The sequence below is a fragment of the Piliocolobus tephrosceles genome, chromosome 15, assembly GCF_002776525.5.
Source record: "Piliocolobus tephrosceles isolate RC106 chromosome 15, ASM277652v3, whole genome shotgun sequence".
Classification (NCBI taxonomy): Eukaryota; Metazoa; Chordata; class Mammalia; order Primates; family Cercopithecidae; genus Piliocolobus; species Piliocolobus tephrosceles.
Window position 1 is genome coordinate 101,865,337 of NC_045448.1, and position 15,834 is coordinate 101,881,170.

General features: G+C 41.4%; 1 protein-coding gene across 1 annotated transcript in view; it reads right to left on the bottom strand.

The window, feature by feature from the left end:
- Positions 1-15,834, bottom strand: part of SLC9A2 (solute carrier family 9 member A2) — an 89,234-nt gene that overhangs the window by 46,898 nt on the left and 26,502 nt on the right. The window contains exon 2 of the mRNA XM_023211324.1: positions 6,237-6,700. Within this exon, the coding sequence (XP_023067092.1) occupies positions 6,237-6,700 (464 nt within the window). The remainder of the gene's footprint in view (positions 1-6,236; positions 6,701-15,834) is intronic.

A 15,834-nucleotide genomic window follows, 5' to 3' on the forward strand; every position in this document is an offset into this window, starting at 1 on the left:
TTTTGAGTCTCTGTCACTCAGGCTGGAGTGCAGTGGCATGATCTTGATCTCACTGCAACCTCTGCCTCTCGGGTTCAAGCCATTCTCCTGCCTCAGCCTCCAAAGTAGCTGAGATTACAGGCAGGCGCCAACATCCCCGGCTAATTTTTATAATTTTAGTAGAGATGGGGGGGGGGTGTCTCACCATGTTGGCCAGGCTGGTCTCGAACTCCTGACCTCAAGAGATCCACCTGCCTTGGCCTCCCAAAGTGCTAGGATTACAGGCGTGAGTCACCACGCTCAGCCTGTTGTTTCGTTCTTTACATAGTCTTGGTTTAGTGAAGCCTTCAAAAATGTCAGGCACTTCATGTCTGCTGGACAATATGCTTTCAACTTGTGCCTGGGGCCACTGACCGAACTGAAATGGAAAGTCATGGCTGCAGACCCACCACTTTCTTTTCACAAAATAAGCGAGTCAAACACCAGCCAACCAGGTGGCCTGCTTCTTTTTCACTTGATATTTACAACTCTGGGAGCACCTGTAATCTCCAGGAAAACCGACTGATAAGGACGTTAGGGAGAAAGGCCATGCTACACCCTCATCTGGAGTCTGAGAAACTCAAAACTGATCCCATTTGTTCAAGGTCAAATGACACAAAATGTCAGAGGCAATATTAGCATCCAAGACTCCTGACCTCCTGATTCAGCGGTTCAAGGTTCAATCATGGGAGAATGAAGTCATACTGCCTGGTAAGCAGTGTGTGGCCTGGCCAATGCCATCTCACTTTTTCTGCTTCACTTTATGGTCATAGCCTACCACAATATAGGTTTAATATGTTATTCTTTCCTCCTTTCTACTTGATTATAAGCTCCTTGTGATCAGTCAACACCTTATTACAATTTACATCTTCCATGTTGCCTGGTAGATGACAATAAATGTCTGTTGGCTTTGAAAAATAGTGGATTATTCCTTAGGAAACAGTGAACTTTTCCTTTTCCCTAATTGTTGGTGTAACACTCAAGATCATCTGCTATCCTCCCCACCAAGAAATGACTTCAGAGAAGAACAAAAGAGACTCATTCTCCTGAAAACTTAAATATTTCAAAGACATCATTGTCTGTCAGACAGAGAAGAAAATGACTCCACGTAGCACCCACTTCCACTTTGAACCTGCTGTCAGCATCGGTTTTCATCAGCATCAACACGCCACGGTTACTTCCTGAGACAGGATCACAGATGTGCTATATATACCCCTTGCCTCCAAACAGCCAAAGGCAAAAGGGACGATCACCGGCGTCCCAGAGGAGAGGCGGGTTTCCCAGCCATCTGCTTCTGCATGGACAGCCTCTCTCCAGGGCCACTCGGGCACCACATTCTGTCTCCAGCCTCCAGCCTGCACCTGGGAGGCTCATCTCTTCTTTGCTCTAATCCCACTGCAGCCACTACAAGACCTACTTCCTTCAAAGGCTGCCATTCCATTTTCACATCAGGAAGGCCTCATAGTCTCAAAACACCTGGTACACTTTTTTTTTTTTAACTGCTTTCTAATGCACGTCAGATTGTAAAGGATTTCATCACTGTTCCATAAAACACACCATATTTATTAACTCCTGCTCCTGGTTTTCTTTCTTTGTCCTTTCTCTTGCCAGCAACCCACCCCTAAACCTTTACCTATCTTCCAAGGCACAGCTGAACCTACTGTTGTCCCCAGGGGCCCTCCTGGTCCCCTCCAGCCTTTGCAAATACCCGGCCCTCTGACCTCCTGCACCACAGATGATCTCCCAGAACATTCAGCATCTTGTACTGTCGGTGCTGAGTTTTGAGTGAGTGCCTCATGTCCCCAACAAAACTAGAAATTCCTTTAGCACAGAGCTGAGTCTTCTCCTTTTCCTCCCTCTCATCTCTACACCCCAGTCCATCCGGTGCACGGAAGAGTTCTCTGAGGGAAGTCCAGGTACTCCTTCCACAGATTAACGGGCATCTGCAACTGGGTCACACATTCCTAATCCTTACAAAACTATTTTGCTGGCAACTTAATGCATCAAATCTATCAAAGGTACAGCCTGTCTTAAATCCCCGCTTAGACTCTGCAAACAATTAAGATGGGTCACAGGCACTGTACTCTCGGCACATTGGGCCAAAGCTCCATTTTTGATCCTTCTCCTGCCTGAGATGCCACTGCAGTGTCAGAGCTAATGTCTCAGGTAGAAGCGTTACCTTAACAACCAGAAAGCTTTCCACAACCTCCCACCTGTTTTACACTGAACCTGATACCTAGTTAGTGATCATCACAAGATAAAATTCTTCTGGTTACAACTGGCCGAAACCACATACTTAGTTCATTCCAGTTAAATCCTTCAATTGTATTACAAGGGAATCGAAAAGTGTTTTAGAATTTTAATTTATATAGGTATATGTATTATGTGTATATATTATGCATGTGGGCTGCAAATGTCTCTAGTGAGTCAGCGCAAAGTTGATCTCCCCTTGACACTTGTATTCTTAGATTAAAACGTCAGTGATACCTATGTACTAAATTCTGTCATGGGCTAATTTGACAGCTTTGAAACTATACTGCTTATGATTTTTTTAAATTGCAAACATATATATATTAACATTAGGAGTTATGAACTTTGAACTTTGATTTTAAAAGCATACTAATTCTGTGAAATCACATAAAGCAAGGGTGCAAATTATGCAAATACAGTTGTCTATCAGAATGGCTGTGTTCCAGAAAAAAAGAATGTTCAGGTAATTTCTCCTGCATGAAACATACAGGATAATCATTTTGCATACGACATTTTATATCTATTATGCTGTTTGCAAAATCAAAATTAACATCCAAGTGGTCACTGCTTACCCTCCATCTTCCTAAAGTTACTTTCCACTCCACAGCACACAGTGGCTGGGCCTCTGGGGCCCGTTACTGGCTTCTCTCTACAGAACCAGCTCTCCTTAACCAAGCCTGGTTATGAGCAGATGGAGGAAACTCTTTAAGTCTCCTTGCAAAATTTATTAGAATATTCAGTGGCTGCATTAACATGTTCTAGAAATAACCTGAAAAATCTTTGCCTAATAAGGGAAATCTTGGGAAGTTTTCATGCAACATTTATTCTAAGGGATAGCAGAAAAGTCCTATTTAAAAATCACACCTTTATTTTTTTCAATCGTCATGTCTCTAGTTCTACTACTTCTAATCTACTACAGTCCTGTACAATAGCATGAAGGGTTTGATCTGCAATTTATACGATCCATTTCTCTTGCTTTGAGACATTTTCATGCTAAGTTTTCTTCGCTTCAGCTTTTCTAGCTCAATGTTGAATTTATCATAATTTGGGAAAGGAGTTAATGGCACTAACCTACTATGTTACCCATCCTCGAGGTTATATACTGTGTCAGTGAATTTTCTCTGATTAACCCTGATTCTTCTATCTGCAACTCCCAGTGACTCATCGTTTTTGCTGTAGGCATCATGGTCCGTATTTTTAATACCTTTCCAAAGTCCATGAGTTCCTTAAACTAACCCCTGTTCTTCTATCTGCAACTCCTAGTGACTCATAGTTTTTGCCGTATGCATCATGGTCCATATTTTTAATAACTTTCCAAAGTCTGTGAGTTCCTTAAACCTCTCCTAGGGATAAGACGGAATGAATGAATCAAAAAGAATCTTCCAGAAGACATCTCCACCTCTATTCTTTGAATGTACCTGACTAGGAGATAAAATTAAAATTTTTGACACCATTTTTCTAATTATTCTTAACACTTGCTCAATTCAGTACTCAGCAAATTCAGTGAGAGAAACGTCTAGTAGTTTATTATTTGGCAAACCTGTGGGCATGCCCTGATATCTTGTGGGTCTGACTTTGAGGATGCATGAACTCTCAGCCAGGGCAAGTAAGTTACCAAAGGAGGCTCTTAAATATGAAACCACGACAGTGGTTCTGATTGAAAGGCTCTGGCCATTTCTTGATAAGAGCTTCCACCTCAAAGCACCAGCCAGGGCCTTGCTCTGTCTGTGCCCTCCTTCTGAGTGGAGTGACAAGCTCTCACTTTGGCCACCTGCCTTCCCTGGGTCAGCCCTCCCTTTCTTTCCGTAAAACCACCGTTGTGCCCCTGTGCCTCCTGAGAGGAAGCACAGGGTGTGTGTCTGGATGGCCTGCTACCTTTGCATACTCTAAACAGTGACTTAGCCAGACCCTATCCTGAGATCTGATTCGGGACGAACTCAAAGAACGGACCACTGAGATGTCTAAATAAAATTTTGATAGAGGTGGGAAAGCAGTGTGGAGGCCTGGCGTGTCATTCTGAAACTAATTTAACTCTACTGAGCTGCCCTAGAAGGACTGCGACAGGCACTCTTATTTCTTTGTAAAGTTCCCTTTGCACTAAATAGACTCACTCTAGGAATTCCCATTCAAATGTCCGCAGTCTCCCTCAACAGGGTAAAATTTACATATCCAGCTAAGTCAGGATGGAAAACTTCATGCCTTCTGCCTCTGGAAATTAGAATGAGTTATAAAATGTCTCTACTATTATGGCAGTTTCCCAGTTAAAATTTAATATTGGTAAGTTAATGACTACTCAGTTAGTGAATAATGGAATATATGAAGTGGATTTTGTTACTTAAGTGAGGTAACTTAGCAGTCTTAAAATATCTATACTACAAATTGCGATCGATAAATTATCTTCTATATAATAATGTTCACATGAAGTTAATGGATGTCCTTAGAGATTATATTGTATTCATTCTGAGGATTTCCTTTTGCGGTAGAATACAGGCTAACAGAGAATACATTGATTTCTATGTAGACTTTTATTTTTTATTATTATTATTATTATTATTATTTTTGAGATGAAGTCTCACTCTGTTGCCCAGGCTGGAATGTAGTGGCATAATCTCGGCTCACTGCAACCTCTGCCTGCCTGGCCCAAGCGATCCTCTCACTTCGGCCTCCCAAATAGCTGGGATAAGAGGAGCTCACCACCACGCCCAGCTAATTTTTTTTTTTTTTTTTTTTTTGTATTTTTAGTAGAGACAGGGTTTCACTATGTTGGCCAGGCTTGTCTCGAACTCCTGACTTTCAAGTGGTCCGCCTGCCTCGGCCTCCCAAAGTGCTGGGATTATAGGCATGATCCTCTGCACCCAGCCTACTATGTAGACTTTTAAATAAGTCAGGAATGACATTTTAATGATAAGAGCAAATGGAGAGGGAATTAAAAATTAAGTCCTTTAAACACAATCTTTTTCTGCCTCAATTTTCGTATCTGAATAATGGGAGGAATGCGTGTTTCATAATTTGTCATACAGACCTGAGCACAAAGGGAGCATTCATGAGTTAGTGGCTATCATTACTGTCACCTTTACTACTACCGAGCTGTGGCTAACAGAAAACAGCATCATCAGTGCTCCCTAACTGATTCATCAATCAAGCATCACCTGAGTGTCTTTAACTGGTGGACGCAGAGCTCTTTGTAAGTCTGTGGGTAAAAGGAGGGACTTTCTCATCCCTTCTCTCAACCCTTGCCTGTGTTCAAAAGGCAGGGTAGAAGTAAATTCTGCTAACTTTAAGATCATAACAGCCCCGACTCTAATTCTATGTAATCCAAGACAGAATTACAAATAATTTGTGCCTTCTGAATAAATACTCATTTATGAGAAGGTGATGAAGGCCAGAAATGTGCTGGTTGAATAGTAACAGAAAGTGAGCAGTGAGCGTGTGACAAACACTTTCCGTAAAATCATGAACATGATAACTAAAGCATCCCCAGATGGAGAATGGCACTTAGTAGGTATTAACATTTCACCTGCATTATGTACATTGGATACTGACAGTATTACTTCTCACAAGAACGCTGGGATCTGAAGTCTTTTAAGTTATGATCGAAGACCATCATTTTTGAAAATGCCAAATTGATAAATCATCAGAGTTGCAAAGGCCAAAATCGTATGTTCCTCTGGCATGAACAGGGCCTTGTCAGCACAGACCAGCTACATATTTTGCAGGGCCCCGTGCAAAATGAAAATGAGGAGACAGTTTTATGATAATAAATAAATTATAAATAATGAGTTTAAAAGTATTAAGAAGCATGAGACAGTGACGTCAGAGCATTAAACCAAGTGAAGGGCCCTGGGCAACTGCTCATGAAACCACCCTGTGTGCAGGGTCCGGCCCCTGCCAGTTGAGGGGCAGAGAGCCACTGCAGGTGGCCGGGCAGCCCCCACCTGTTGGAGTCATGCAGTGTGAATGTGACTCACCACTGTTACTGCATCATTCAGCAGGGACTCTCCAAAGACCAGAATGTAGAGTTGCTCATTGACGTGAATGTTCTCAAAGACAGCAAGCACAGCCACAGGATCCACAGCTGAGATTAAGCTGCCAAAGAGCAGGTTCTGGAGCAAAGTGATGTCGCTGAGGCCGAATGCTTCGATCTGGCAGATACCAAACAAAGACACACCAATGCCAATGGAATTCCAAAGGGTCCCTACCACAGCATACAAGAAAATGGTGCCAATGTTCTCAAAGAATGGGCGAGTGGGCATGAAATAGCCGGCATCCAGCACGATGGGTGGGAGGAGGTACAAGAAAAACACATCAGTCTTCATTGCAGGGGGCGACTTCTCATCAACACCAAAAATAATCCCGCCTAGTAGAAGTCCAACCATTATAAGAAGGCAGCTCTCAGGCACTATTGTGGGCAACTTGTGATACAGATGGAAGCCTGGTAAGGAAAACATAAAGACACAAAACTTGGGTTATGGAGGAATTTTGGAGATAGGAAATTGGTTCCCTTTGATAGAACCAGTGGGTCCTATTTCACCATCTCCCAAGTCAGTATCACGGTCTTTACACTGGCTTCTCAGATTATAGTGCAAAACAAAGGTTTCCCTTAAAACTATTCATGAAGCACATGTAGACAAAAAATAAATGTTACATTAAAATTGGAGTGCTATAAATACACATTATCTACACTGTACAGTTTTTATTTTTCTAAACCCCTATTAAGTTTTTCTTCAATATTGTGACTGTGGAAATGGAATAACACATTTTTATTATTATTATTTTATTTTTATTTTTTTGAGATGGAGTCTTCCTCTGTCACCCAGGCTGGAGTGCAGTGGCACAATCTCGGCTCACTGCAACCTCTGCCTCCCAGGTTCAAGCAGTTCTCCCTGTCTTAGCCTCCCGAGTAGCTGGGATTACAGGCACGCACCAGCATGCCTGGCTAATTTTTGTATTTTTAGTAGAGACAGGGTTTTGCCATGTTGGCCAGGCTGCTCTCAAACTCCTGACCTCGGGTGATCCGCCCGCCTCAGCCTCTCAAAGTTCTGGGATTACAGGCGTGAGTAACTGCGCCCGGCAAATTCAGTGATTTCTAAAACATTTTCAGATGTAACATCTCATTTCATCCTCATATAAACCCTAATGAGTAGGCAATGCAGTTATTTTCATGCTTTGTAAAACTTTAAGTGGGAATTGAAGCTGAAAGAAATCCAGGGTCTTACTACCAAGGTAGTCGGGTCACAGCCCATTTTTAGATAACTACTCTCATCTGTAGCATTCAGAAACATTGGCAATGTATTTATTTTCATTGTCTAATTCTTGCATTTGGAACACTGACTAGGTTTAATATTTGAGATGTTTGCTCCTTCAGAGACAACCCAATCAATTTGTCAGGATGCCTCAAGTAACTACTCTATGAGGGATATAAACGTGCCATGATTTCTAATCTCAAAGAGTTCCCAATACAGCTCCCAACATATATTTATGACTTACTCTAATACAAGGCAAAGTGCGGTCAAGCCCCAGCCAAGTGCTATGGGAACAGGGGAAGAGGAAGTCTGCTTAGGAAGACCCAGAGTAGGACAATATCTGGGCAAGGCTTAAAAGACAGGCATTAAACAGAGCCATGAAGGGGCTTCTCTAGTACATGGAAAAATGGTGGGAAATATCCACCTCTTAACTCGTGGTAGAGCCCACTGTGGCTTTAAAACAGAGAACATGTTAGGAGGAGGCCTGTAGGGAAAGAGGAGAGAGGTGTGGGTTGGGCCAGCACATGGAGAACACGTGGAAAGTGACTTAACACACGAGGGTCACTGGACGGAGCTCAAGTTTGGAGAGCACTTACTTGCAGGACAATAGCAGTCATCCTGCAGGCATTCAATACATTTTAGAACTATAGCAGAATATGAGAATGCTATGCTTTGGCGCTCCCCCCTCTAAAACTCAGGTGTTGCCAACATGATAGCCTTAAGAGGTGGAGCCTTTAAGGTGTGATTAGGCCATGAGGGCTCCTTCCTCATCCGTGGGATGAAGGTCCTTACACAGAGGCTTCTCACAGTGTTGCTGGTTGGTTAACTTGCTCTTCCACTCTCACATGCCCTCTGCCTTCTGCCATGTGAGGCTGAAACAAGAAGGCACTCACCAGACACCAAATGCCAGTGCCCTGAGCTTAGACTGCCCAGCCTCTGGAACTGTGAAAAGATCAATGTTCTTTATAAATTATCCAACTGTGGTCTTCTGTTTTCTAGCAACAGGAATAGAGTAGGGCAGAAATTTATCTGAATTATAGAAAGGTAATACAGCCATGTACCACATTCAGTGTTTCAGTGAACAGTGGACCACATATAGGATGGTGGTTCCATAAAATTATCATGGAGCTGAAAAATTCCTGTTGCCTGGTGACACCTTTATGATCCTGACCCTGTGTAGACTTAGGCTGATGTGTATGTATATGTCTTGTTTTTAACAAGAAAGTTTAAATATCAACACACTATTTTTTAACGTACAAAGCTTATAGAATAAGGATATAGGCCAGGCGCGGTGACTTACGCCTGTAATCCTAGCACTTTGGGAGGCCGAGGTGGGTGGATCATCTGAGGTCAGGAGTTCGAGACCAGCTTGGCCAACGTGATGAAACCTTGTCTCTAGTAAAAATACAAAAATTAGCCAGGTGTGGTGGCGGGTGGCTGTAATACCAGCCACTTGGGAGGCTGAGGCAGAAGAATTGCTTGAATTCAGGAGATGGAAGTTGCACTCAAAAAAAAAAAAAGAAGAAGGGTATAATGAAAGAAAACACTTTTTGTGCTACTGTACAATGTGTGTTTCAAGCTAAGAGTTATTACAAAAAATTTTTTAAATAAGTTTAGCATAGACTAATGTACAGTGTCTATGAAGTCTACAGTAGTATACAGTAATGTCCTAGGCCTTCACATTCACTCACCACTCACTCACTGACTCACCCAGAGCAACCTCTAGTCCTGCAAACTCCATTTACAGTAAGTGCCTTATACAGTTGGACCATTTTTTATCCTTTATACTACATTTTTTTACAATGCCTTTTCTATGTCTAGATACGTTTAAATACATCAATACTTCTTGTTGTGTTACAAATACCTACAGTATTCAGTACAGTAACATGCTGCACAGGTTTGTAGATGAGGAGCAATAGGCTGGTAGACGACGTCATGTAGCCTAGGTGTGTGGTAAGCTGTACCACCTAGGTTTGTGTAAGCACACCCTATGATGCTCAAACAGTGACAAAATCGCCTAAGGATGCGTTTCGCAGAACGTATCCCCTTTGTTAAGTGATAAATGACTATCAAAATGATAGAATAAGTCCATAGGTACTTACAATCACAGAACTTTTAGTAAGTAAATCCTTAAGAGCTTAGAAACAGAACTAAAACTATAACATTAAACATTTTGTGAGCCAAATCAGTATAGCTGTAAACATTTGAAAAGGTTTAAAGAACTGTGAAATAATACAGTGATCATCTGTAAGTTGAGCATTCAAATCTAGCTTTATGTTAATATTTATACCACAGAAGGCTCCAGTAATTTGTGGGGACTAAATGTATTCAATGGGTGCAGCTGCTCTTTACCTACAACTTCTGGCAAGCTCACTGACCTCACTGATAAATGAGGAAATAAAAAAGCTCCCTGAAAACCATGCCTCTGTTCCCCCAAGCTGATTCCTGCTTCTATGTGCACCTGCTACTGTGTGAGAAGAGTCAGCCAACAGCAGCATCTCCAGTCCCCTAATATCCAAATGAAATCACCTCCTTTCCTTAATGCAGTACAACCTGGAGGTTTCTGCCATGGGCCTGTAGCATGCCATCGGAGGACTGCCCCCTGACTTGAAACCCAGCCCTGCCGCTCTCTGCCTGTGATTGTGGAAAGGTTCCTAACATGCGCAGGCCCCACCTACTCATCTGTGAAACAGACACAAATACACCTGCTGGGTAAAGAACCATACCCATAACCAGGCAGTCAACTGCACAGTATTTAACCACTGTGCCTCTAACATCACAAATGCCTCCAAATTTTAGTTGCCTTCCCCTCCTATATGTAAGAAGGCAAGAGAAAACAGTTTTAAAGAAATGCACAGAAGCCATAGGATCCACGGAGAACAACAGGAAAATGGATGATGACTGGTTTTGGAGGCTCCCATTTCCTCTTTCACCTTTTTCTTTCCTTTCACTAACCCAACAGCCTCAGAGACCCATGCTTTCACAGGGGGTGCTGCTCTTCTTGCTGTATCAAAAGGATATTCTCATTCCTAAGGTTGGAGAATGGAAAGCCAGGGAACAGAGGAAGGAACAGGCACTGCTGAAATGCAACACAGAGGCCAACACGCCTGCCATGCTCAGGCAATGAGACTGATCCTGACCAGAAACTCGGGCAGGCAGAAACAACCGAGAAGCAGCCAATAAAACACGGCAAAATAAATGCAGGATGCAGTTAGAATGAAGACCCACCCAGACAGCGGCCAAAGGTGGCATGAAGGAAGCGAGGCAGAGGAAAATCCAGGAGTAACAAAATCAGAAAGGAACAGCAAGAAACCCAGGGACACTTGTTGAAAAAAATCAGACGGTTTCATGTTTTAAAATCTGCACTCCTTTAATGAATACTTGGGTCATTCAGAACTGACCTGAATGACCCCTTCTTAAAGTAGGACAGCAGTTACTGAGTTTACCAAATTGTTTCATGGGCAAGAAGAGATTAAATGAAGGGCGGTCACACAAGATCGTAGTTCAGTGCTTTTTGGTGAACATAAGCAGAGAAACTGTGTTGTGTAACATGCTGTCTGTATGCTGAGCATTCAAATCTAGCTTTATTTTAATATTTATACTACAGAAACAATAATAATTATTATACCCACAATAATTTGTGGGGACTAAATGTATTCAATGGGTGCAGCTGATCTTTACCTGTGACCTCTGGCAAGCCCACTGACCTCAGGAGGTGCTTGGGCTGCACGTGTCTGTGCTTTTATGAACTACCAAAGTAAAAACTCATCAGCTAAGTAATTAGTGACAACAAACAAAAGAAGGCTTCTTAGATTTCATTGTTCACGGAATAAATCAAAAATTACAAATGTGCATGCATTTATGGCTTTTCCTCCCCCAAGTATTTCTTGAAGAAGAAATGAACTTGAATAGAGAAAATTTGCTTTCTTGGAATCATCAAGGTGCTGGGATGTAGCAATGTGTTAAACAAAACCTCTGCACTGGAGAGCTGCAGGCTAGTGTGGGAAACAGAAAATAAGTCAGTCAGCCAATGAAGACACAGTAGCAGGCAGTGATGAGCACTGCAGACAAAAGCAGAGAGCAGTGAGTGAATCCTTTTGATTGATGAGAGAATCCTCTTGATGGATATTTTGTATCAGTGTGCCAAGGGAAGCCTCATTGGTGAGTGACACCTGAAGGAAGCCCTGAATGAAGTGAAGGTGTGAAATATAGTGGAAGAACTTTCTAGAGCAGGGAAGAAAAGAACAAGGGGACAAGCCCTGAGTTGGGAGCACCTTGAGCAAAGAGGCTACTCTGGCTGGAGCTTGAAGAATGAAGGAGAACAAGGTAAGAAATGAGGACAGGGGGACAGAAAAATGCTGGAGCCTGCATAGCCTGTGGCCCTGGGACAGACGCTGGATATTTCCTGAGAGGCTTTTGAGCAGAGGAATGTCATGACCAGGTCCCCACTGTTGAAAACAGAAGCAGGCAGGCCAGTGAGGACTCCTTTTCAGCAAACCAGGAGAGGGCTGAGAGTGACTTCCAACCATTAAAGTAGGGGTGAGTATGACAGGAGGGGGATGGGGGTGTATTGTAACAGGTGCTCCAACAGAGTGTGCTGCTGGCCTGGATGAAGGATGTGAGACAGATGATCAAGGATGAATCCATAGTTTGGGGTTCAAACAAATGTGTAGAATGGGACTATTTACTGAGATGGAAAGCAATAGGAAGGCAGATAATTTTAGGAGAGAAACTCAAATTGGTAAACACCAATCAGAAATCCTTTAAAAATACCATGGAGCTTAACAAATTGATAGCATGATTTAGCCAGAAGAAATGGCAGATAATTTCTAGGGAGCACTAGAGAAGAGCCGTCAGTTCTCAGAGTATGATGCCACACTCCCCCACACCACTGCTAAACACATCACCGTATGTTCTTATTAACCCCATAATGGATGTCGGGGATGAAATAGTAAATCCACACAATGATGTACAGAGGTACACGAATGTCTTACAAAGTAAGAAGCTGTACAACAACAAGGAAAGAAAGCATAATTTAACCAGTGTTATAGGAACAGGCAGATAGAAATAGCAAACACATACCTACAGGTTTCTTTTTAACTTCCACAACTGTGGAAAATTCCATGAAGGTCAAAGAGTTTAACATTAAACAAAAATAATCTACAAAAACAGAAAATAATTATTTTTTTACTATGTTTTATTTGACTTTAATTTCCGGGATACATGTGCAGAAGGTACAGGTTTGTTACATAGGTATGCATGTGTCATGGTGGTTTGCTGTACCCATCAACCCATCATCTAGGTTTTAAGCTCTACTTAGGTATTTGTCTTAATGCTCTCCTTCCTTCTGCCCCCCATCCCCCAGACAGGCCCTAGTGTGTAATGTTCCCTCCCTATGTCCATGTGTTCTCATTGTTCAACTCCCACTTATGAACAAAAACATGCAGTGTTTGGTTTTCTGTTCCTGTGTTACTTTGCTGAGAATGATGGTTTCCAGCTTCATCCATGTCCCTGCAAAGGACATGAACTCATTCTTTTTTATGGCTGCATGGTATTCCATGGTGTGTATGTGCTACATTTTCTTTATCCAGTCTGTCATTGATGGGCACATGGGTTGGTTAGAAGTCTTTGCTATTGTGAATAGCACTGCAAGAAACACACCTGTGCATGTGTCTTTATAGTACAATGATTTATAATCCTTTGGGTATATACCCAGTAATGGGATTGCTGGGTCAAATGGTATTTCTGGTTCTAGATCCTTGAGGAATCACTACATTGTCTTCCACAATGGTTGAACTAATTTACACTCCCACTGACAGTGTAAAAGCTTTCCTATTTCTCCACATCCTCTCCAGCATCTGTTGTTTCCTGACTTTTTAATGATCACCATTCTAACTGGTGTGAGATGGTATCTCATGGTTTTGATTTGCATTTCTCTAATGACCAATGGTGATGAGCTTTTTTTCATGTTTGTTGGCTGCATAAATGTCTTCTTTTGAGAAGCACTTATTCATATCCTTTGCCCACTTTTTGATGGGGTTGTTTTTTTCTTGTAAATTCGTTTAAGTTCCTTATAGATTTTGGATAATAGACCTTTGTCAGATGGAAAGATTGCAAAAATTTTCTCCTATTCTGTAGGTTGCCTGTTCACACTGATGATAATTTTTGCTGTGCAGAAGTCCTTTAATTTAATTAGATTCCATTTGTCAATTTTGGCTTTTGTTGCAATTGCTTTTGGTGTTTTAGTTATGAAGTCTTTGCCCATGCCTGAATGGTATTGCCTAGGTTTTCTTCTAGAGTTTTTATGGTTTTAGGTTTTACACTTAAGCCTTTAATCCATCTTGAGTTAATTTTTGTATAAGGTGTGAGAAAAGGGTCCAGTTTCAGTTTTCTGCATATGGCTAGCCAGTTTTCCCAGCATCATTTATTAAGTAGGGAATCCTTTCCCCATTACTTGTTTTTGTCAGGGTTGTAGAAGATCAGATGGTTGTAGATGTGTGGTGTTATTTCTGAGGCCTCTGTTCTGTTCCATTGGTTTATATATCTGTTTTGGTACCAGTACCATGCTGTTTGGGTTACTGTAGCCTTGTAGTATAGTTTGAAGTCAGGTAGCGTAATGCCTCCAGCTTTGTTTTTTTTGCTTAGGATTGTCTTGGCTATACAGGCTCTTTCTTGTTTTCATATGAAATTGAAAGTAGTTTTTTCCAGTTCTCTGAAGAAAGTCAGTGGTAGCTTGATGCGGATAGCATTGAATCTATAAATTACTTTGGGCAGTATAGACATTTTCATGATATTGATGCTTCCTATCCATGAGCATGGAATCTTTTTCCATTTATTTATGTCCTCTCTTATTTCCTTGAGCAGTGGTTTGTAGTTCTCTTGAAGAGGTCCTTCATGTCCCTTGTAAGTTGTATTCCTAGGTATTTTATTTTCTTTGTAGCAGTTGTGAATGGGAGTTCACTCATGATTTGACTCTATATCTATTATTGGTGTATAGGAATGCTTGTGATTTTTGGACACTGATTTTGTATCTTGAGACTTTGCTGAAGTTGCTTATTAGGAGTTTTTGGACGAGATGATGGGGTTTTTGAAATATACAATCATGATATCTGCAAACAGAGACAATTTCAGTTCCTCTTTTCCTATTTGAATACCCTTTATTTATTTCTCTTGCCTGATTTCCCTGGCCAGAACTTCCAATTCTATGTTGCATGGGAGTGGTGAGAGAGGGCATCCTTGTCCTGTGCCAGTTTTCAAAGGGAATGCTTCTAGCTTTTGATCATTCAGTATGATATTGGCTATGGGTTTGTCATAAATAGCTCTTATTATTTTGAAATATGTTCCATCAATACCTACTTTATTGAGTGTTTTTAGCATGAAGGGGTGTTGAATTTTATTGAAGGCCTTTTCTGCATCTATTTAGATAATCATGTGTTTTTTGTCACTGGTTCTGTTTATGTGATGGATTATGTTTATTGATTTGCATATGTTGAACCAACCTTGCATCGCAGGGATGAAGCCAATGATTGTGGTGGATAAGCTTTTCAATGTGCTGCTGGATTCGGATTACAAGTAGTTTATTGAGGATTTTTGCATCAATGTTCATCAGGGATATTGACCTGAAATTTTCTTTTTTTGTTGTGTCTCTGCCAGGTTTTGGTATCAGAGTGATGCTGGCCTCATAAAATGAGTTACGGAGGAGTCCCTCTTTTTCTATTGTTTGGAATAGTTTCAGAAGGAATGGTACCAGCTCCTTTTTATACCTCTGATAGAGTTCAGCTGTGAATCCAACTGGTCCTGGGCGTTTTTTGTTGGTAGGCTATTAATTACTGCCTCAATTTCAGAACTTGTTTTTTGTCTGCTGAGGGGTTCGACTTCTTCCTGATTTAGTCTTGGGAGGGTGTGTGTGAACAGGAATTTATCCATTTCTTCTAGATTTTCTAGTTTATTTGCATAGAGGTGTTTATAGTATTCTCTGATGCTATTTTGTATTTCTGTGGCATCAGTGGTGATATTCTCTTTATCATTTTTTATTGTGTCTATTTGATTATTCTCTCTTTTCTTCTTTATTAGTCTGGCTAGAGGCTATTTTGTTAATCTTTTCAAAAAACCAGTTCCTGGACTCACTGATTTTTTTTTTTTAAGGGTTTTTGGTGTCTCTATCTCCTTCAGTTCTGCTCTGATGTTAGTTATTTCTTGTCTTCTGCTAGCTTTTGAATTTGTTTGCTCTTGCTTCTCTAGTTCTTTTAATTGTGGTGTTAGGGTGCCAATTTTAGATATTTCTAACTTTCTAATGTGGGCATTTAGTGCTATAAATTTCCCT